At 40.1% G+C, this 18831-nt stretch overlaps 2 protein-coding genes across 4 annotated transcripts; one reads left to right on the forward strand and one right to left on the reverse strand.

Annotated features, from left to right (window-relative positions):
- Positions 1–1753: 1753 nt before the first annotated feature.
- On the forward strand, positions 1754–3859 carry LOC115750520. Of its 3 annotated transcripts, none has more exons than XM_048272836.1 (3): positions 1754–2096; positions 2182–2242; positions 3154–3859. In XM_048272836.1, exon 3 carries the CDS (start codon positions 3166–3168, stop codon positions 3520–3522), a length of 357 nt encoding a protein of 118 aa, XP_048128793.1. In that variant the 5' UTR covers positions 1754–2096; positions 2182–2242; positions 3154–3165; the 3' UTR covers positions 3523–3859. The 3 variants fall into 3 exon arrangements, with proteins under 3 accessions (XP_048128793.1, XP_048128792.1, XP_030543795.1); XM_048272835.1 differs by having other exon boundaries at positions 1758–2096; positions 2182–2231; positions 3156–3859; XM_030687935.2 differs by having other exon boundaries at positions 1779–2096; positions 3157–3859.
- A 988-nt stretch (positions 3860–4847) lies between these two features.
- On the reverse strand, positions 4848–18676 carry LOC115750458 (tRNA uridine 5-carboxymethylaminomethyl modification enzyme MnmG). The gene is made up of 13 exons (XM_048272091.1): positions 18308–18676; positions 16852–17003; positions 16349–16440; positions 15540–15653; positions 12818–13148; positions 12247–12426; positions 10399–10479; positions 9261–9479; positions 8873–9015; positions 8092–8258; positions 6625–6842; positions 6369–6461; positions 4848–5622 (listed from the first exon to the last, which is right to left on the reverse strand). The coding sequence occupies exons 1-13, from the start codon at positions 18528–18530 to the stop codon at positions 5440–5442; spliced, it is 2196 nt and encodes a 731-aa protein (XP_048128048.1). The 5' UTR covers positions 18531–18676; the 3' UTR covers positions 4848–5439.
- Positions 18677–18831: the final 155 nt, after the last annotated feature.

Consider the following 18831-nt stretch of genomic DNA (forward strand, 5'->3'; position numbering starts at 1 on the left):
TTGAGATTCATCGGCCTTAGACAGTTAAACTAATGAGATCCTAGGTTTGACTCTCAACAACCACGTCTTGGGACTTACCCGGTGGCATTGGCATACCTCCACCACTTCGAGGAATAGTTCATTGCACGTGGAAAATCTCGGTTATAAAAAAAAAATATCATCGTTTGAATGCATGATGATTTTTTTTCTTTCAAAAAGCAAAAGCTACAGAAATTACGGGCAAATCTATTTTCGTGAAGAAGTAACTTTTCTTCATTGATTATCGGGAAAATTCTAAAAAATGATGCTAAGTGCTCTCATTTTCAAATAAGAGTCCGAAATAGATTTTGTTTCAAATAAAAGCCCTAAGTGCCTTTTTGTTTCAAAGAAGGGCTTGACTCGAGTATTTTCGTATTTTTATATTTGCTGATTTTTGTTTTCCTTCTTCCTTTCCCTTTTCCTTGTTTTTTCTCTTCCACCTTATCGATGGTTGTGGGCTAGGTGGCCTCGCCGGCCCTGTCGCTCGCGGTCACGAGGGCTCACCTTGCCTAGCCTAGGTGAAGGCCAGCCTCGCGGCCAACAACGAGGGGAGCCCTCATTAGATCGGGCGAGATCTGCAAACAAGACTCGCTTGAATCACATCGCAATACATTTGGAAACTTTTCTAGTGCTAAGAAATCTGCAACGAGTCTGTGGTTGTGTTGCTAGCATCTTCTTGAGTTGGTGGATTGTGAAAGTGAAATGGAGGTGAGTTCACCATGTTGTCCACTCATTTGGGCAGGACAAGGCTCCCCTCGCTAGCGGCTGCTAGGCCGGCCCTTGCTAGGTTGGGTGAGGCAAGTCCTCGCGGCTACGAGCAAGACCGGCTCTTGCCTGTGAGCCACCAGTGAGGAGGAAGAGAAAAAAAGGAAAAAAAAGAAAGAGGAAAATAGGAAAAAAATCAGAAAATTCATAAAAAAATACTCCTATTCAGGTTTTTTATTTGAAATAAATAAGACATTTCGTATTATTATTTGAGAAAATAAGAGTATTTGAGGGGTTTTTTTGGAATTTCCTATAATTTTCCCCCCGGAGATAGATACAGACGGTCCAAAACCCTTTCCCCAACAAAAACCTAGTAATCTCCCCACTGCCATACTCCGCCCGCCCCCGCCCCCGCCCCTCTTTCTCTGCGCCGGAGAGTGCGCGCGCGTGCACGGCTGCTTCCTCTGCCTCGCTAAGGTAACGATCTTGTCCTTGCTTCATTACGTTTCAGTCGAGACTCAGGAGGCGGTTCACGGAAAGAATTGACGCGGAATCGTCCCTTTTGAATCGTTTGCATCTCCTTGTCTAGCTCGCGAGCTAGGGTTCGTCCCTTTTCGGTTCCATAGTTGAAGCTATAATCGGCGTTTTGACCGCCTGTTTTCTCCTTTCACCTCGTAAGACTGGTGTTGGTGAATCTTAGCTCGACCATGTCGTTTAACCTTTTTGCTGGTCAGCTGAATGCCGTTGGTGTACTGTGGAGCCGCACGAGCTACTTATCTATTGTTTTAAGTAGATATTCTTTTGAGGCCCGAAGCTCCCGTTCCCTTCGACTTTCTTCCTCCTCCGAGGATGGTTGGTATTAAATAACAGAATTTCGTTCCTAATTCGTGATAAATATCGAGAGAGCGCATATAAAACAGAATAATGATTGTATTTTGGGTATATAAATGATTTATCGGGTGCCTTTTTTCGGGCGATTAATTCGTGTTCACTAAAAAAATACGGGAGTATCTTCAAATGAATCTATGAGACGAGAATATTTACAAACAGATTTGGAATCTGTGAAAGAATGCAATTTTCACGTGACAAGTGCTCCTCAAATCTAACATTGTGGAAGATGAAAGACAGGAGGGGGCCTCAGGGAAGCCCGCAAGCCAAGTTCTGTATCTTCAAGTTTGAGCTGGGCCTATACAGGCAACCCACCACGTTTCCGTAACTCTCTCTCCCTCTCTTTCTCTCGGCTCCGCCTCCCACCTTAGCTCTGCGCGTCCATCTGGGTTGTTGTCAGGGGTTGGGGGAGTGCCTGCCTGAACGCCGTCCGAGTCGTCGGCGAGCTCTCTGATCATCTGTCTCCGTGAACGTACTGCAAAGGTTCTCGCCCCTTGTTGCCGGCATTCTCTCTCTACGGGTGCGTGAGTGGGAGTGCCTGTGTCTGAGTCTCTCTCTATATATTGTGCCGGGTCCGGCGACTCTCCCCAAGAAGAAGTGAAGCTCCGGCGACTACTCTGAACCTGTTCACGTATGGATCATTTCTTTTTCGTTCTTTCTGGAAAATGTTTAACTGTGAGGGTTTAGGGTTTATGCTTTGGGGAGTTTTGTCGTTTCGATTTGATGATCATCCGTCTTGTGTTCATGAATTGCACTGCTTTTAGGAAATGGGTATTTGCTGGCTTCTCTGCTTGTGAATCAAACATAAGGAATTTGTATTGTCTCTTTGGAGAATTGACATACTTTCGCCCTGGAACCGGCTAATTGGTTCTACTTACCAAATGATATGATCTGTATTGCGGAATTTTATCCCTTGTCAAGTCAATTTTTCTGCTGAATTTAGTCGTTGGCTCATCTTCAAAGGTTTAATTTGTGTTCCCTGCTTTTGACCATTGGAAATCTAGCATCTTAATTAGCAGAATCCACCCAAATGAAGTAGGTCCATGAGGATCTTGATTTGGCTTAATGATTGCTCCGGTGTGCGAGCACTGTGAATTCCTCTTTTATTTTAATAGTTTGTTTTTGAATCTCTCGGGCTGTTTGCTCTTTTGCTTCGTTCTGGTTTGTTACTGGTTCACATTCCAACATTGAGGAAGCCGAAAAAATTCATATCTTTGCCATTATTGCCACGTCTTCTGTTTTTTCTTGAATCCGGCTTGTTCATGTTGAGTTAGGTTATTCCACATGGGAGCATGAAGTCATAGTATGATGTGAAGCTTGTTATGCTTGTTTATGACGAAGATGACTGGTAAATGTATGGCAGGACGACAAATTAGAGGAGACTTCTTTCTTCAGTTTTTTTGAATTGTTAATAAGAGCTGCAGAATCAATTTTTGGGTAAATGGTAGTTTGTATGGAGATGTCCAAAGAATGCGACCCTAGAACTACCACTTTGCTTACTTGCTATTCAACAATTTTTCGTTATTTGACACTGAAACCTGGCAGGGGAAAAGAATGATGACCGAGCAAAATGAAGATAAGCAACCTCCTAGCCCCTCGGCCATTGGCTGGAAAGAAACGGTGGAAGAACAGTATCGGAAGATAAAAGAGAATGCAGAAACATACCCTTATGTCTGGGCTTCATATATTCTAGTTTACGGAGGATTCGCTCTTTGGACAACTTATAGGTGGAGAGTGCTTCGGAGGACTGAGGACAGAGTTCGAGTCCTTCAAGAAAGACTTCGCAAACTCGTCAAAGCTCAAGAATCGGCAAGCTCCGTATCATCAGTGCAAAAGGGTCAGCAATCTTCTGTTGCTGCATCAGTAGAGAAGGGCTCTTCATCGGGTGCAACAACACCACCTATTAAATAGGGTCCCTTGTAGATCTGCTTTACGCTAATGGTATATTAGACATATGAGGGCTCCATTTTTTGGCAAAGCGAAAATTACGAATCAATCCTCAGCCTGTGTTGGCAATGCTTTCCTGATCTCTGCCTAAAAACAACATTTCAATTACTTGGCAGTGATGTTTTCTTTAACAGGCTGTGAGAGATGATTGTGTTCTTGGAAAGCATCGGGCAAGAAAAAGGGGAATGTTTGTTTTGGAGTGAATAGGAGATTAGATTGGTGTAATTGTTTCAGTTGGTTTATTATCTTTTTCCAAATATATACGTTTCGAGACTCCACTCGAATCGGCAGCATTCTTTGCGATACGGAGACAAGACAGATTACTATTGTCTAATTTAACAAAATGAACAGCTGAGCACTCAGTAATGCTGACAAAAGTTTAGTCCTTAGCACCCACAAGTTATTCATTGTCGATATGCTACTCTTATTTCACCCAAAAAATAAAAAATAAACATAAATGCTGCTCTTACGTGTTTTTGTTCAAATTCCATGCGGTTGTGTTCCTTAATTGAATCATGTAAGCTTGAGTGCTCACTTATATCGATTCGATTGCTTAAAGTGTTGGACGATACAAATGAATGAAAATACCCTCTGCACATACATGAGCCCCTTTCTTACAAACTTAGATCTGCCGTCGATTTAATGGTGTATATACAATCTATCAATCTTCTTACTTAACCAAATTAAAGAAAGACTCGCGTAGATGTAAATGAGTGTACAATCCTCACATTGCCTCTTTGAAACATTCTGGCGATCACCCGAAAAGCCTAGACAAGCACTCATGAGTTACCTTGGCTTCGTACTGGCCGGTTGTGCTTGGAGAACGTCTTATCCTCGACACGCGCACACACCACCATGCCTGAAGTTAATTTATGTCCATCTATTAAGGGTGCTTCTTGATGTGGCGACGACTAAATTCTCGGCCACGCCACTCCTGCATCAGGGTTTTCCATCTTTGTTCCGATTGCTTTACGCTACTGCCTAACTACCATAAACTGGCTTCCTCTATTTTCAATACCCTCTTGTACTAGCTCCTAAAGAAATCTCTTTCGTCTGCGTCTCAAATTACATCCAATTAATACTTTGGTTTTTAGAAATTGTTTAATCATTCCAAATATTAGGAAATTTCTAAGAAGTCATCGTAACAATTTGGAGCATTGTGAGGGTGCCGAACCTCCATTCTAGGGAGCACGTACCGATTGCATCCGGCTGAGGTGAACACCAGCTAGATTTTCCAATTGTTTCTTATCGGGCCAACATGTACTCAATGGTCTGCAGGCACTTGCAACTTCGACCAAATATCTCCATCTCCCTCCAAATTCAATCATCAAATTATCAGTTCAGAGCAATCACAATAACAATTCACTGGAGCACTATGAAATGGTACCTAAAAAGGGACATATAATATATTGGCCGTGCCAGAATAATAGCGTTGCAGTACACAAGGACTTGATCATGGACAAACCCTCAATCATCTAACTGAAAATTACTACGATCATGAGGAAGGACTATGATGACTGGAAGAGAGAGGGAAAAGGCACCTCAACATTGTCAAAATTGCTGTGATATGATGGTACTTTCTCGTCATTCCAAATTACCTTCTTTTTAGCAGATCGTAGAGCAACTTTGTATGCAGGCAGCTAATAATAGATGCTCCAGTATTCCAGATATGTTGCAGATCTTGTGCCTCCAAGAAACTTTCTGATGTTATGAGAGGATATGAGGACTAAAGCGTTGCGTGCTCCATCTGTTTCCCAATTCCTTGATGGCTCAAGTTGTGCCCAGGCAAAGCAGATGGGTATGAAGTTTTTTTTAAGACAGCCTTGCATCATGACATGGTCCATATGCAGCAGCTCCTAGATATCATCAGAAGCTAATAGCTTACGCTATAGAAGCTTTAGACTTGACCTGCCCGTTTTCATCCATGACAGAAGACAGCAACTGCGGTCTCCTCTGTTCCTGAACACTCCTCCGGTTAGATTCAAGTATGATAAGAAGAGCAGTAATATCAGCTGGGCTTACTCCACCCACTCTGCTTGCTTGTCCAATAGTCTGTGGCCTTACCTGCCAGCATAAAAATGATATAGGAAAAAAAATTACTCATTGTTCGTTCAATAATCATTTTCCTTTGAAAAAAGTTGGAAATGACATACAATATCCTGAAACCAGTAGAACCATGAAGTTCCAAGTTATTAGGAGTTTATTCAAAGTGAAATGATAGGTTTCAGATCTCAAAAGTTGAGAATCTCCTAATAGGGTAGTTCCAGGATAAACTCGATACCTACCACCCTAGAACTGTTCACTCCTCTTCCCAAATTTTGATATAAGCATATCTATTTAGAGCACATCACATGACTGATAGTCAAGATTCTTTCACCTAATTTTATGTGACAGCAATTTGGTATATATGTAACTCATAAACTGCAATAACTAATTGATGTAGCACAAAGACAGCTCTGGCAACTAACCCAACATAAGATAAAGGAAATGTCAAGAGACAAAGGAGAGAACTCCACAGAGAATAAGCCAAAAGAGCACAGGTTGCTAGTTTAAAATCACAATGCAGATCCAGTCTAATTGACTAGTTCTTCAATTTTATTGGTTTAGTAATCTAACCAGAAACTGAATGTGCTCTTGCAAGGTCTCCATTGGCCCACCTCAACAACATATACTCTTGCAAGCAGGCATTTCTTCCATCACCAGGTGAATTGGTATAAATACTAAACCTCCGACCGTACTATGGTAATGATATGCTCCATTTGATAATCCATAAAGATGTCAATTGAAATAATAAACTAGAAAAATTGGACCTTGGAGAGTTTCTCCCTTGCTTCAAGAGACAAAGTAGTCATAGCATAGTAATCCAAGTCGTCAGGAAGGGGTCTCCGTTGTTGATGAACCATCTGCAAGCCAAATGAGAGAGAGAGCATTCTTGATTAAACACCCATCAATTCGCAACTTTCAGCGATGACAAGGCCCAAAGCAGGTTTAGGTGGAAAGATGAACTATAAACCAAAACTATTGAAACAACTAAAGCCCAAAAATAAGATATCAAGGGTTATCCACCTGTTGGAGTTGACTTTTTTGGCGCAAAATGAATCCTTCATATTTGACATCAATCTCGACGCATTCTTTCTCCATTCTGGAAAGGTTTTTATTGCCAAAACCATGCACATCGAGGACTTTGTATTGTATATGTGGCTTCTTGAGAAGACTCGAGAGATTTGAAAAATCCTTCACAGGCTGACCAGACAAGCGGGTAACATCAGCTGCCAAGTCTCCTCCTGGGAAGTAAGAATTAGAAGGCGAAAACAAAGTCATCCTACTATAAATCCTGTGAGATTTTGTGAGACTACTACCAACTGTTCTAAAAACTTAAGTTATTAGATGAAAGGGTGGTTTATTATTTAATTACTCTTACACTCCCCCTTACGCTTAGTCTAGTCTTTTTGCCTAGTACTAAGCGTGGAAATATTTCATTTGGGAAGCAAATAGGGGCTTGGAAAGATTTGAACTCAAGGCCTCTTGCTCTGATACCGTGTGAGAATTTGTGAGACCACTACCAACTGTTCTAAAAGCTTAAGTAGTTGGATGGAGGAGTGGTTTATTAGCTAATTACTCTAACAAATCCACAAACTCATGAACTTGTGAATGTTCAAAATGTAAAGACAGGGATACACTATGGTACTAGAAACCAGGTTTAAATAGTGACATAGGAAATAGCACTAAGAAATTAGTTACACACTATGAAAACCATCACCCAATACTAGCTTCCAAATTAAAATCACAATCAGTGTTTACATGGTAGCTATTCTTACATGACCCATCCTATCGTCTCCACAAATAGCGTGTGTGCCTTTATGCAGGCACTCCATCCATCAATTTTTAGATGCAAGCACATTCTACATGCATGCTCACATGAAGCAAATCAGCCAGGTCTAAGTTTGGAAGCTAGGTGGGAGAGGAAAATGTCCACTTGTTTAAATTTTCTCTCTTCTCCCTACTCACAAGAATTCAAAATGTTCGAAAACTTTCCACCCAAATTTTCTTCGCCTCCATTTTCCCCAAATTACACATACATAGCATTAGAGAAACAAGCAAAGCAATCATCATGGTGTTAACCATCATACTGGAGGTTGCAATATTATAGCCAAGGTTAGTGTTTTCCCATTTAGTTGTCACATTCAGAACACAAATTATGCAACATGCAGTGGCCAATGATAGTGCATCACCATTGAACCAAACAGATCACTGTTCATGGGTTAATTTGCAAAAGTATCCCTTCCTATGTAATTTATGCTTTGTTCGGGAAAGGGTATAGGAATTTGGGTAAAATTTGTGTTTTTCAGGAGGAATGAATGGAAATCCCCCCCCCCCCCCCCCAAAAAAAAAAAACTTCAACCTTTTCTTTTGTCCGTCTCCCAAGCAAAGCATTAAGATGCTCCAATGTTGAAGGAAAAGTATTGGGATCCTTAAGTCTCTTTTGTTCATTCTGACATACAGACAGACACTACCCATGGGAAAAACATGTACCTGATATTCTGACACATTTAAGCCGCTCTTTTTCCTCTGAAATTCGAGCTTGCTTCTCTTGGTAAAGTTTCCAGCGTCTATCATCAATTAGCCCAATCTCTCTTGCCAAAGGAGTGAGACGACTATCAGCATTATCTGCTCGAAGAAGCAACCGGTGTTCTGAACGGCTGAATGGGGCAAAACATAGACAATAAAATAAGTACAAAAATGGGGATATATAATCCTGTCTAGAAACTTATATTACCAACTCTATTGTGAGAACTACAGAAAAGTTGGACAACGAATTTACGGTATCTATATACAACAGCAGCATAGGCAGGTTAAATGGAAAGTTTCCAGCACCAAGTAATGTACAGACTTGTCAATAAATGATTGTCATTTTAACCGTGCACATTCAACGTCTCTAATCGAAATTAGATTCCTGCAAGCAGAGATGTGATGCATTGGGTGCAAGATCCTTCTAGACAAGCATGAAATTGCATATACCGAGCATTACCTTTCAAAATTTTCACTTCTTGCTAACGAATTTCAAAATTCTATGAATCCAACAGGTTAGTAAGACACTGAGGACGAAACTCAACGGTGTCAGTAAAAGTCTGCTCAACGAGGAAAACTAGGAAAAGCCAAGTTCAGAAGTTGCATATTTGCTAAAGAACTTTCATTTTAGTTGTAACCGTGACGCCATTCAATGTAACAAAGGCTATCCGGCGAAATTTCATACCAAAAGTCATAGGAGAAATTAGAAAAATGAATAAAAACTAATCACACCAACATGATATACCTCGTCAGCACTCGATATGGCTCTCTGAGGTCTTTGGTGACAAGATCATCGATTAAGGTCCCTATGTAACTGCTTTCTCGCTCAAGCACAATGAGGGGCTTCCCATCTGACAATCTAGCAGCATTGATTCCGGATATGATACCCTGAAAATTTGACGAAATAAAGTTACGAAAAATCTAGCTAAATATTATCCAGGACTATCAAAAATGCAGCCAAATATCAGGTAATAAGAGACTAGAGACGGATAGCAAAAGTTGTTAAACCCACTAAACCCAGCATGCAAGTACTCAACCGTAGACCATGACAATTGAGTATTTTTTAGAGTAAGACTTGGTGAAAAAAAAAGGAAAAAATAAGGAGTAAGACTTAGTGTTGAAAAGGCAATCACCTGTGCAGCAGCTTCTTCATAGCCCGTCGTTCCATTTATTTGACCAGAAAAGAAAAGTCCCTCGATATTTTTGGTCATCAGAGACCTAGAACATTGATGAGCAGGTAAGTAATCATATTCTACAGCATAAGCTGGCCTTAGCATCGAACAATTCTCAAGTCCAGGTAAAGTTCTCAGGAGAGGCAATTGCAGCTGCTCTGGTAAACCAGTCGAGAATCCCTGTCAGAGAAAGTCTTTGTCCTCATCATCGTCGTTCTCTCTTTAAATAAGAGATACAAGTAAAACAATCACAGGAGCAGAGGGGGACAACAGATTTGAGAATACTAGATACTCGAATTACTTTCCGTCCAGCTATTATTTCACTTAAGACCATAAGATCTATCCCATGTATATCAGCATTGATTATCTAAAAGGGTGAAAGTATAGCCTTGTCCGTTTTTCGGCTGAAACTAACCAAAGCTTTCTTGGTACAAGTGAAATCAAACAATCATATCTTCCCTTAACTTACCAAAAAAAAAAAAAAAACAATCATATCTTCCCAAGCTAAAGCATGACACAAGTTCCTGATGTGTGTAGAAGGGACAGAAATTCACTGCCATATACTACCACATCATAAATAAATTAAATCAGACAGTTCTGAGTGAGGCGGCCCACTTAACATTAAGGGCTTCCACCCATGGAGGCCACATCATATGCATATCCCTAGTGCACCTCCGTCTGGTGATAATATTAGATTGTTAGATGATGCCCCCCTAGTGTCCTCAACCCACAAATTCCTGTCACCACATGGAAATCTCCTATGCACCCTGATCTGATGGGATAAGCTTTTAAGGTGCATCAAGAACAGTCGCGGTGACACAAGGGGGTAATAGAACATGCACAGATTGCCCGAGGATGTACCATGCAAACATAAATTAAGGCAATCCTATAAGTCCATGTTCTTTGCAGATTACAAGTGGATGCTCGACAGAGAGAGGATTGTAATCAGCAAAACTGTCGAGCCACTTGCAATTACTAAAAATTCAAAGAAAGCCAGCCAAGGAAAAGATATCCATCGAAAGAATAGGCACATTATCTGAGCTAAGCCAATCCTATCAATTTCGCTGCTTTATGGAGAAAGACAGTATGAAAAAGCCACCTGCACATAGAGCTCCGGCACAGTACGACCCTCCGGTTCTAGAAAAATTTGATGGGACTCTTTATCTTTGAATCTAACAATCTGCAAAAGAAAAGGATATTCTAAAAAAAAAAAAAATTGCCCTAATATCACATAGGAAATGCCACTAGGTCAATATTCTACCAATTGCGAACACTACGCACATTCCACTCATTGAAATCAGCGTCCTACTGAATGTTTTGAAATCTAAAAGAGAGGCCTTTCAAGGAAATGTGAGAATGCAATTAAAATGAATGTTTTATAATTAATTAACTAATAAAAGAGTAGGAGTAAAACAGAGAGACCACAGAATAAAGAACAAACAGGGGCCTTTTTGGCTGATATGACAAGTATACTTTACTGTTCATAACTTGCTATAACAAAAAGCATGAGATGAATCACGCTAAGAGAAGCAATCCCTATAAAGATACCAATGAAGCATGAGAGAAGATAGGTGAAAAGCAGAAAGAGGATCCACTTTAACAACTGGACCAGTTCCAAGTTCATACAACGCTTCAAAAATTGCTAATCCTTCACTAGAATATAACTTTGTCAGTTTACAAGTGTTGAAGTATTGTCCCATATATGCTCTTTATATTCATGTAGTCTCCCTCTACCTATTAGCTTAAGCTTTTGAGTTGGACTTTCTAACATGGTATCACAGCCAGTGCTAACCCTTTCGCAAATGTGCGTGGTAAAATTCCACGGGAATGTGCATAGTCAAAAATTTCATGTGCCACTCATAATCCAGCTTGCAAGTGAGAGGGGGTGTTGAAGTATTGTCCCACATTGCTTAACAACGGGGTCTTAAATGCTCTTTATATTCATGTAGTCTCTCTCCGTCTATTAGCTTAAGCTTTTGGGTTGGACTTTCTAACAACAAGCATTGTTAGGGCTTACAAATTCTTAATAAAGGAAATTGGAAGAGGAAACTGTGGAAGGAAAGTACAGAAAACGGCTTAGGCTTTCATAACGATAGACCGAAGATTACACCGTAGTCATAGAAGAAACCCAACACAAATTCTATGGAATTAACTCATTTAATACACAGAAATGCCATGCTCATAAAACTGAGAAGGTGATCACACAACAAAAAAGGTTACATTTCTGCATGTGAACATCATATACAAAAACAGCTTAATTTGGCTAATGTGTTGGCATATAAGTTGAAGACAATATTCTTATTAAATGATAGCACCTAGTTTGCATAGAAGATCAAGGCCCATTTTATCAAAATAAATCACCATATTTTCTGATAAAAAATCACCATGAACAGAAAAGGACACATAAGTGGCAAAAGGCACAAGAAGAAACAATTTGGAGGAGTAAGGAATCTACGAGAGTGACATGCTGAACATTTGAAGGAATCCAGAAAGATGTCCATCAACCAGTAATCTAATGCTTCAAAACCTCCTATTTTTCCAAAGATGTGCACCAAATCACATATAAAATTGATCTGCACTGGGTTAGTACTACTTTCAGAGAAAATGCCTCATATATTTTGCTACTGGAAAAAATGCAAAGGTAGAGGCATCCAAATCCAAGAGCCTCTATCAGAAGTATACTCTCAACAAGAAAAGAATGGAATTGCCAGACTGAAATGTAAGCAAAACTCAAAGAGAACACATACCGTAAGCATACTAAAGGGGCTAGCTAGCCTGCTAGATGTTACCAAGGCTTAGACACTGGCGAAGTGCACTGTAGGGTTTATTTTGGTTAAAAATGTACTCCATGATTATGCAACTAGGCTACCCATCAAAGAGCAGGCAGGAAAATCAAACTATCAAATAACAAGGAGGGCAAGGAACAGCAAAATGTACCTTGTCTTACCTTATCTTCAATTGAAGGGCAATATCTAGGTCCTTTAGCTTCGACCCATCCACCATAAGTAGGGGTTTCATGCAAATTCTCTATGATTAGCTGGTGCGTGCTCTTTGTTGTTCGCGTAAGATAGCAGCACATTTGTTCTCTTTCAATATGAAATTCAGGGTCAAAGCTGAACCAGCTGATCTGCTAGTGTTTAGTCCACAATGAAGTACAATATTAGAGTACAGATGATAAAAGCCAACAAATGCATGGGAAAAGAAGGAAACTATTTTTGTTATTCTTTTGAATAAAACTCTGCACCATTGCAGTATTGAGTTATTTTATATATTAGCCAGCAATTTCAGAGATGAACTCAACTCAGGTTAAGGAACATCCCAAAGCTGCTGAATAGTAACTAATAAGAGACTAACATCAGTCTTTTGTTATTATGCATGCCACACTGAAGATGTATGCCATAGCAAGAACTGTGCTTTACTAGCAATGAGTATACGTTATTTGATATCTAAAACCAAGTAACACAACGAGTGTACATTATTTGATATCTAAAACCAATAGAGGACAAGGAATGAAATACCTCTTCATCTCCATGCTGGGGTTCCAGTCCAGAAAAATCTACAGTACGAGAGTCCACGCGCGCTGGAGTTCCAGTTTTTAGTCTATCAGTTTCAAATCCAAGACGCTGCAAATTCTCGGTCAGACCATGTGAAGCTGATTCACCAGCTCTTCCCGCAGACATAGATGTTCTACCAACCCAAATTTTACCACTCATGAAAGTTCCAGTGGTGAGGACTATAGAGGGTGCATAAAAATTCATCCCAAAAAATGTACGTACACCTTCCACATTGTCGTTCTTTCCAAGCAAGATATCCGTCACCATTGCCTCTCTAATAGAAAGATTTGAAGTGCTGAAAAAATTCATAAAATCAGTCAACGACAAGAAGAGTGATGTAGAATGTCCCATGACAATAGCAACCATGCTTAAACCAAACTCAAACATCTTAACTTTAGCTAATTAAATTAGATGCTACAAGTATATGCATTCTGAAAATTGTAAGAAGTATTATCTACCTATTTGCCAAAATGAAAAGTTTGTGAGCAACAACTTCACAAGTTGAAACTTTTAGGACAAGCACATGTCACCACCTGATTGCACATGTACACATACACAATAAAAGATCTTTTTGAGTTGTATATTAAGTAAAGATTATATTAGAAACATAGAAGAACAGGGAGACAAAAAGGAGACGATGTAACTGGTATAGAGTTGTAGTACTACGAATTGTGAATCTACTCTTTCATGTGGATTTATGGTTTCCAATGAGAAAAAATTCCTCATTGGTAGCAAATAGTTATCCGTTAAGTGGATGAAAACATCTCTGTTAAATTAAAAAGGAAACCTTCCAATTCAGGTGCATGGTGCACATCCGTACTCCAGTGCATCACCCGAATGGTATTTCGTTCCCGTATTTCAAATACTTCGTACAGTACCTATTAAGTTATTTGGTGTTCTATCCTGACCAAATAATAATTATTCCTTTTTAGGTGGTCTACGAGCCACTGCTCAATCGATTAGTCATGAAATACCATTGGCGGTCGGGGCAAGTATGCCCCCATCATCTAGTGGTTCAGGACATCTCTCTTTCAAGGAGGCAGCAGGGATTCGACTTCCCCTGGGGGTAAGGTACTACGCAAGGAAGTTGATCATGGATTATCAATAAGCCTAGAATTGATTCTTCCTGGGTCGATACCCGAGCGGGTAATGAGGATGGACTGTAAATTCATTGACAATATGTCTACGCTGGTGCAGGACATCTCTCTTTCAAGGAGGCAGCAGGGATTCGAATTTCCCTGGGGGTAGGGTACTATGAAAGGAAGTTGATCATGGATTATCAATAAGCCTAGAATTGATTCTTCCTGGGTCGATACCCGCGCGGTTAATGAGGACGGACTGTAGATTCATTGACAATATGTCTACCTTGGTTCAAATTCGGCTCTTGATCACAAGAATTCCTACAAACAATAGGATTATGTTACAAACTCCAACCAAAAAACTTAAGCTATTCGGTGGATGGAGACCATATGAATATAAGGCCCATTGAAACCCCAAAGACCAGCGATGTGGGATAACCTCTAAATCCCCTTTCATGTGCATATCAGATTGATAAAGGCACATGGAATTGATGAATTGGGAGCCACACAAGAACTAAATTAGGGGGGAAACTTGGTTTTGCTATTGTGCTAATATTTCCACCCAAAAGCTTAAGCTATTGGGTGGATGGAAACAACATGTGTATAACGACCATTAAAACTCCATTGACGAGCAATATGGGATAATGTTCGACAAAATCCACCAAGCATTGCCAGTTTGTGAATATAAGATATCAGAGAAATAAGCATTCTCTGATCATAGATGCAGGGAGAAGGGGAGCAAGATTTAAGAGGGAGATAGCGCCACCAAATGTTGTGCCAAAATCGAACTTTGCCAGGATCACCTTCTTCAAATCTAATTCATCCACTACAAGAATCCGATCCTTTTCCATCATATTTCAATGTAACAACCACATGCAGACACTTCCAAAGACCATGACACCAATTCCATGAAGAGAGCAATTAGTGTACCGGTGGACCAAATGAAACTTATGTTCATCATCTAGCCACCCAAGCCCATAATCTCTCCAATGCTATAGGCCAAGGAATAGGGATAGTCAAATTGTAATCTGGAAAAAGAGAGAAAAACACAACCAAACAAAATTTTCCTTTCAAAAGATTAGTTCTCTTCTAACAACTTAGACACTTCTCAAGTCTTTTCAAGATATGATTCCACACTTCCTTATTTCCTAATAGGGCACCCAAAGGGAAACCTGAGTATTTTAGACGAAGGGCCCCAACCTTGCAGCCAACACAAACAGCAAGAATCTCAACTTTCGCAACCCAATCAAATCAGCTTCAGCTGATGGAGGAATTTCCATTAGGATTTCACTTGTCCCCAACTTAATTCTAAGACCAAAAACACTTTCAAAGCAAAGAAGGTAAAACATTAGTCAGTAATTGATCAAAGTCAGCTTTCAAAGGCTCAGTATCTGCTAATTCTCCTAATTGCTATACACATCAATCAAGGCAATCTTTGAAGATGTAAATCTGAGTTCTCAAATCGAAAATTAAGTCCTATTATAAGTAAAACCTGTCAAGTAATTCAAAAGAGTAAAATGAAGCTACTTCTGAATTGTAGTAAAACGCTATATTACGTGTCATTAAGTATGTAATTGCGCACCTGAAGAGGAAAAGAAGGGACTTGCCTTTCCACTATCTTTTTCATTTCGAGAGCATATTCCCTTTTATCAGTCTGAGCACGCAATGCACGAACTGCAGGACCTCTAGACATGTTGAGAATGCGCTTTTGCAAATAGCACCTAAAGCATAACATGGAAAGTAAAAGTCGTCAAAGAACAAAGTGAGAAAGGCTTCAAAATCAATCAAAATTAATCTGCATGCACGAAATTTGATACAATAAATAGCTAGTCAGGAAGATAGAACACAGATGGTCTACTATTTCGGACAAGGGCAGATTGAATAGAACACGAAAGTAACTCTCGAGTAGGCACTACACGAAAGAAAGAAATAAGACAAACAAGTATTAATTTGATGTCCGGCCATACGAATTGTAGAAATCATAAGATTTTATAAACAGTTCAAGTGACTTTCCTATTGCATCTCGATTCATCTTTTTCATCGTTCCCCTTTCATCCCCAACTATTCCCAAGGAGGTTGCAGTCAGAATTATGGATCCTGTTACTCAAGGCAATGACATGCTTATTGTTGAAACTTGACATCCACAAGATTGCCTTCCTTGTACTTGTTCAACAGTGAAAAGTGTCATAGTTTGGTTGAGAGAGAGAGAGAGAGAGAGAATGTGATGCTAGCATGCAGTATCTGCAGTGGCAACTAGGCCAGCTGGCTGAGAACCCCACTAACCCATAATCCATTACCTTGCATGCAGAACTTTCCGTCAAATGTCAGAATATCAGAATGCAGTTCAGAATGATTTTTTTTCTCCCTCATGCTTGGAAAACATTTATCGCAAATCCCCATGATGACTATAACTTACCTATCAGCAACCTTGCCAATATCTCCCCCAAGTGCATCCACTTCATGTACCAATTGGGATTTAGCGGGGCCACCAACAGCAGGATTGCATGGCTGGAAAAAAACTGGTATCAGAATATCTTCTAGACGAAATGCTTGACAAATCATTGAAACACTTGCCAAAACAGTGAAATATTGATAACTGAGCACTCTCTTTCGATTCTTGTTCCCTGCTCATTAAGCCTCACAAGGCCAACTATGGAGTCAACAGGAAGTGGGGTAGACATCATCCCAACCAAGGACGATGGATTCATAGATGCATAGTTCAATTCTAGTTTAGTAAAACTGCACATGACAAAGAGATATCTATAATTGGTTCACATAAAAACTAGAAATCCTTTGACCCTTTTGAGCATGAAAAGCAGAACTTATCTGCAAAGTGTGGACATTAATAGGAAGTAATTTGATGCAATGAGGAAACTTTCCCAGTTTGAAGTATGAAACAATAAAAGACAAAGCACTAACCTGCCATGCAATGCGATCAATGTTCAGTGTCAGGAGGAGAGTTTTTGCCCCTAACCTCGCCGATGCAAGAGCAGCTTCGCAGCCTGCATGTCCTCCTCCTACTACGATGACATCATATTTCTCATTTACTGCATCAACGTAATTATTCCATCCTGCCAACGATTCAATGATCATATCATCTTAAAGTCCAGATATTTCTATGACTGCATCATTAGCTTGACATTATCATTTCCTAAGTTAAAATAAAAACACTGAAATTATTAAGTTAATGCCAGCCAAACTGGTACATCAACGACCAAGCCTTATTACAGTAGCTTTATTTAAACAGGAAAAAGCTTGGAATCATAGTGTAACAAACAATCAACGGTCTACTGCAAAAGCCTTTAGTGGAACTTTGACCCTACACATTCCACGCTTATAATACATGAAAAGACATAGAAGTATAATCATACCATCTGGCAAAAGATTTTTTTTTTTTTTGGGTACAATTTAATGTAGAGTAATAGCAACACAATTTTACTATTCTCATTTAGCAGTAAGACTGCTGTAGACAATTGCAATCCTTGCTGCTTTAGCCAAAAAGAGAACGATATCTCATTCGACTGGAGAAGTCCCTCTGTGTAACATTACATCCAAGAAACCCTCCATTTCTTTATCTCCTTCTCAAATTTGCTACTTCCCTATTTCATGTTCCACCCCACCAATAAAAACTGCACTTTATAACTAATAATTAGTTCGTTAAGACAAAATGATTATGGATCGCTAAGGAACTGGGTCTTAGCCTATTTTTTAGACAACCCAATACATCTCATAACCCATTAAGATGAACTGAAATCTTTCACTCAATGATCAGGTAACAGACAATAGCGGCAGCCACTTGTTACTGCATGTCCTTTAGAGCATCCCTAATCATATTCATTGATGATTTCATAAATGATTGGTTCCATAAGAAATTGAAAGATTTCATTAAAATTTTTCAGTTGGAAATTTCCTGAAAAGATAATCAGCGGTAAACCATGTCAGACTAGGAGCAAATGAGAACAGTACACTGCTACTTACCAAGTGGAGGGGAGAGTGGGGGAAGAACACGGAAATGCTGCTAAAGGGGACTGAAAGAACCATGAAAATGAGACTACTGCAATTTGATGAAGAAAAGAAGCTACACATAACATGACACTTCTATTCCAAATCTCTAAGAATTCCTGGATAATTCGATGTAAAGAACCACCAAATTCAGCCAATACAGATTCTGTTCACAGGGAACATCACGGTTTTATCCAATTTCTCGGTACCAAAGCAGAGTAACACCTCAAAATTACCAGGTTAAAAAAAATGAAAAAAGATCAACATCAGCCATGAAAAGCTACAAGCCGATTTTTCAAAATCCCGAAACTGGCCAGGCACGTGTCCAACAGAATTTCCAACTGACGATGGTTCAAATGCACGGCATCAGTACCTGGAGAAGCCGAAGCGGCGGAGACGGAGACGGAGAACCGACGGGGGCGGAAGAACGCGAAGCTTCGACCGTGCTTGCGACGGAACGGGACATGAGCAGCGTCCGGACAAGAGAGGAAAGGGCGATTGGAGAAGAGAGCCTTGGGAAGAGAGAAGGAGGAGAGCGTGCAGTGGCAAGCGAGCCGAGCTCGAGCGAGGCTGTGGGGGGGACACAGAGCCGCCATCGCGTGGGACACTCAGAAGAAGGGGACACGGCTGAGGACGACGGAGAAGAAGAAGAAGAAGAAGAGAGCGAATTCACGTCTTTAGCGTCTTTAGAGACCACTCGCGGTCTATCTTGCGGGTGGGAGCCGGAAATTACTGGGACTGTAAAAGTTTCGAGTCTAATTTGTTCTCTTTTGGTGCATATGAGGATAGATTCATTATGGAAATAAGAACGTAGCCATAAATATCCATTATGCCTTCATTAAGCTTTTTCCTTCCATTTTTTTATCCTCATTAAAAACGTAGCCTTTAAATCCTATG

The sequence above is a fragment of the Rhodamnia argentea genome, chromosome 11 (assembly GCF_020921035.1).
Source record: "Rhodamnia argentea isolate NSW1041297 chromosome 11, ASM2092103v1, whole genome shotgun sequence".
In the NCBI taxonomy this organism is placed as follows: Eukaryota; Viridiplantae; Streptophyta; class Magnoliopsida; order Myrtales; family Myrtaceae; genus Rhodamnia; species Rhodamnia argentea.

What these genes read in the sequence shown, in the direction of transcription:
- LOC115750520 (XM_048272836.1), top strand. Translation starts at nt 3,166, where the DNA reads ATGATGACCGAGCAAAATGAAGATAAGCAACCTCCTAGCCCCTCGGCC.
- LOC115750458 (XM_048272091.1), bottom strand. Translation starts at nt 18,530, where the DNA reads ATGGCGGCTCTGTGTCCCCCCCACAGCCTCGCTCGAGCTCGGCTCGCT. An exon ending in ATGAAAAAGATAGTGGAAAG is followed by an intron (nt 13,149 to 15,539) that starts GCAAGTCCCTTC and finishes GAATTTTTTCAG; the next exon opens with CACTTCAAATCTTTCTATTA. An exon ending in CAAGGGAGAAACTCTCCAAG is followed by an intron (nt 5,623 to 6,368) that starts GTCCAATTTTTC and finishes TTATGCTGGCAG; the next exon opens with GTAAGGCCACAGACTATTGG.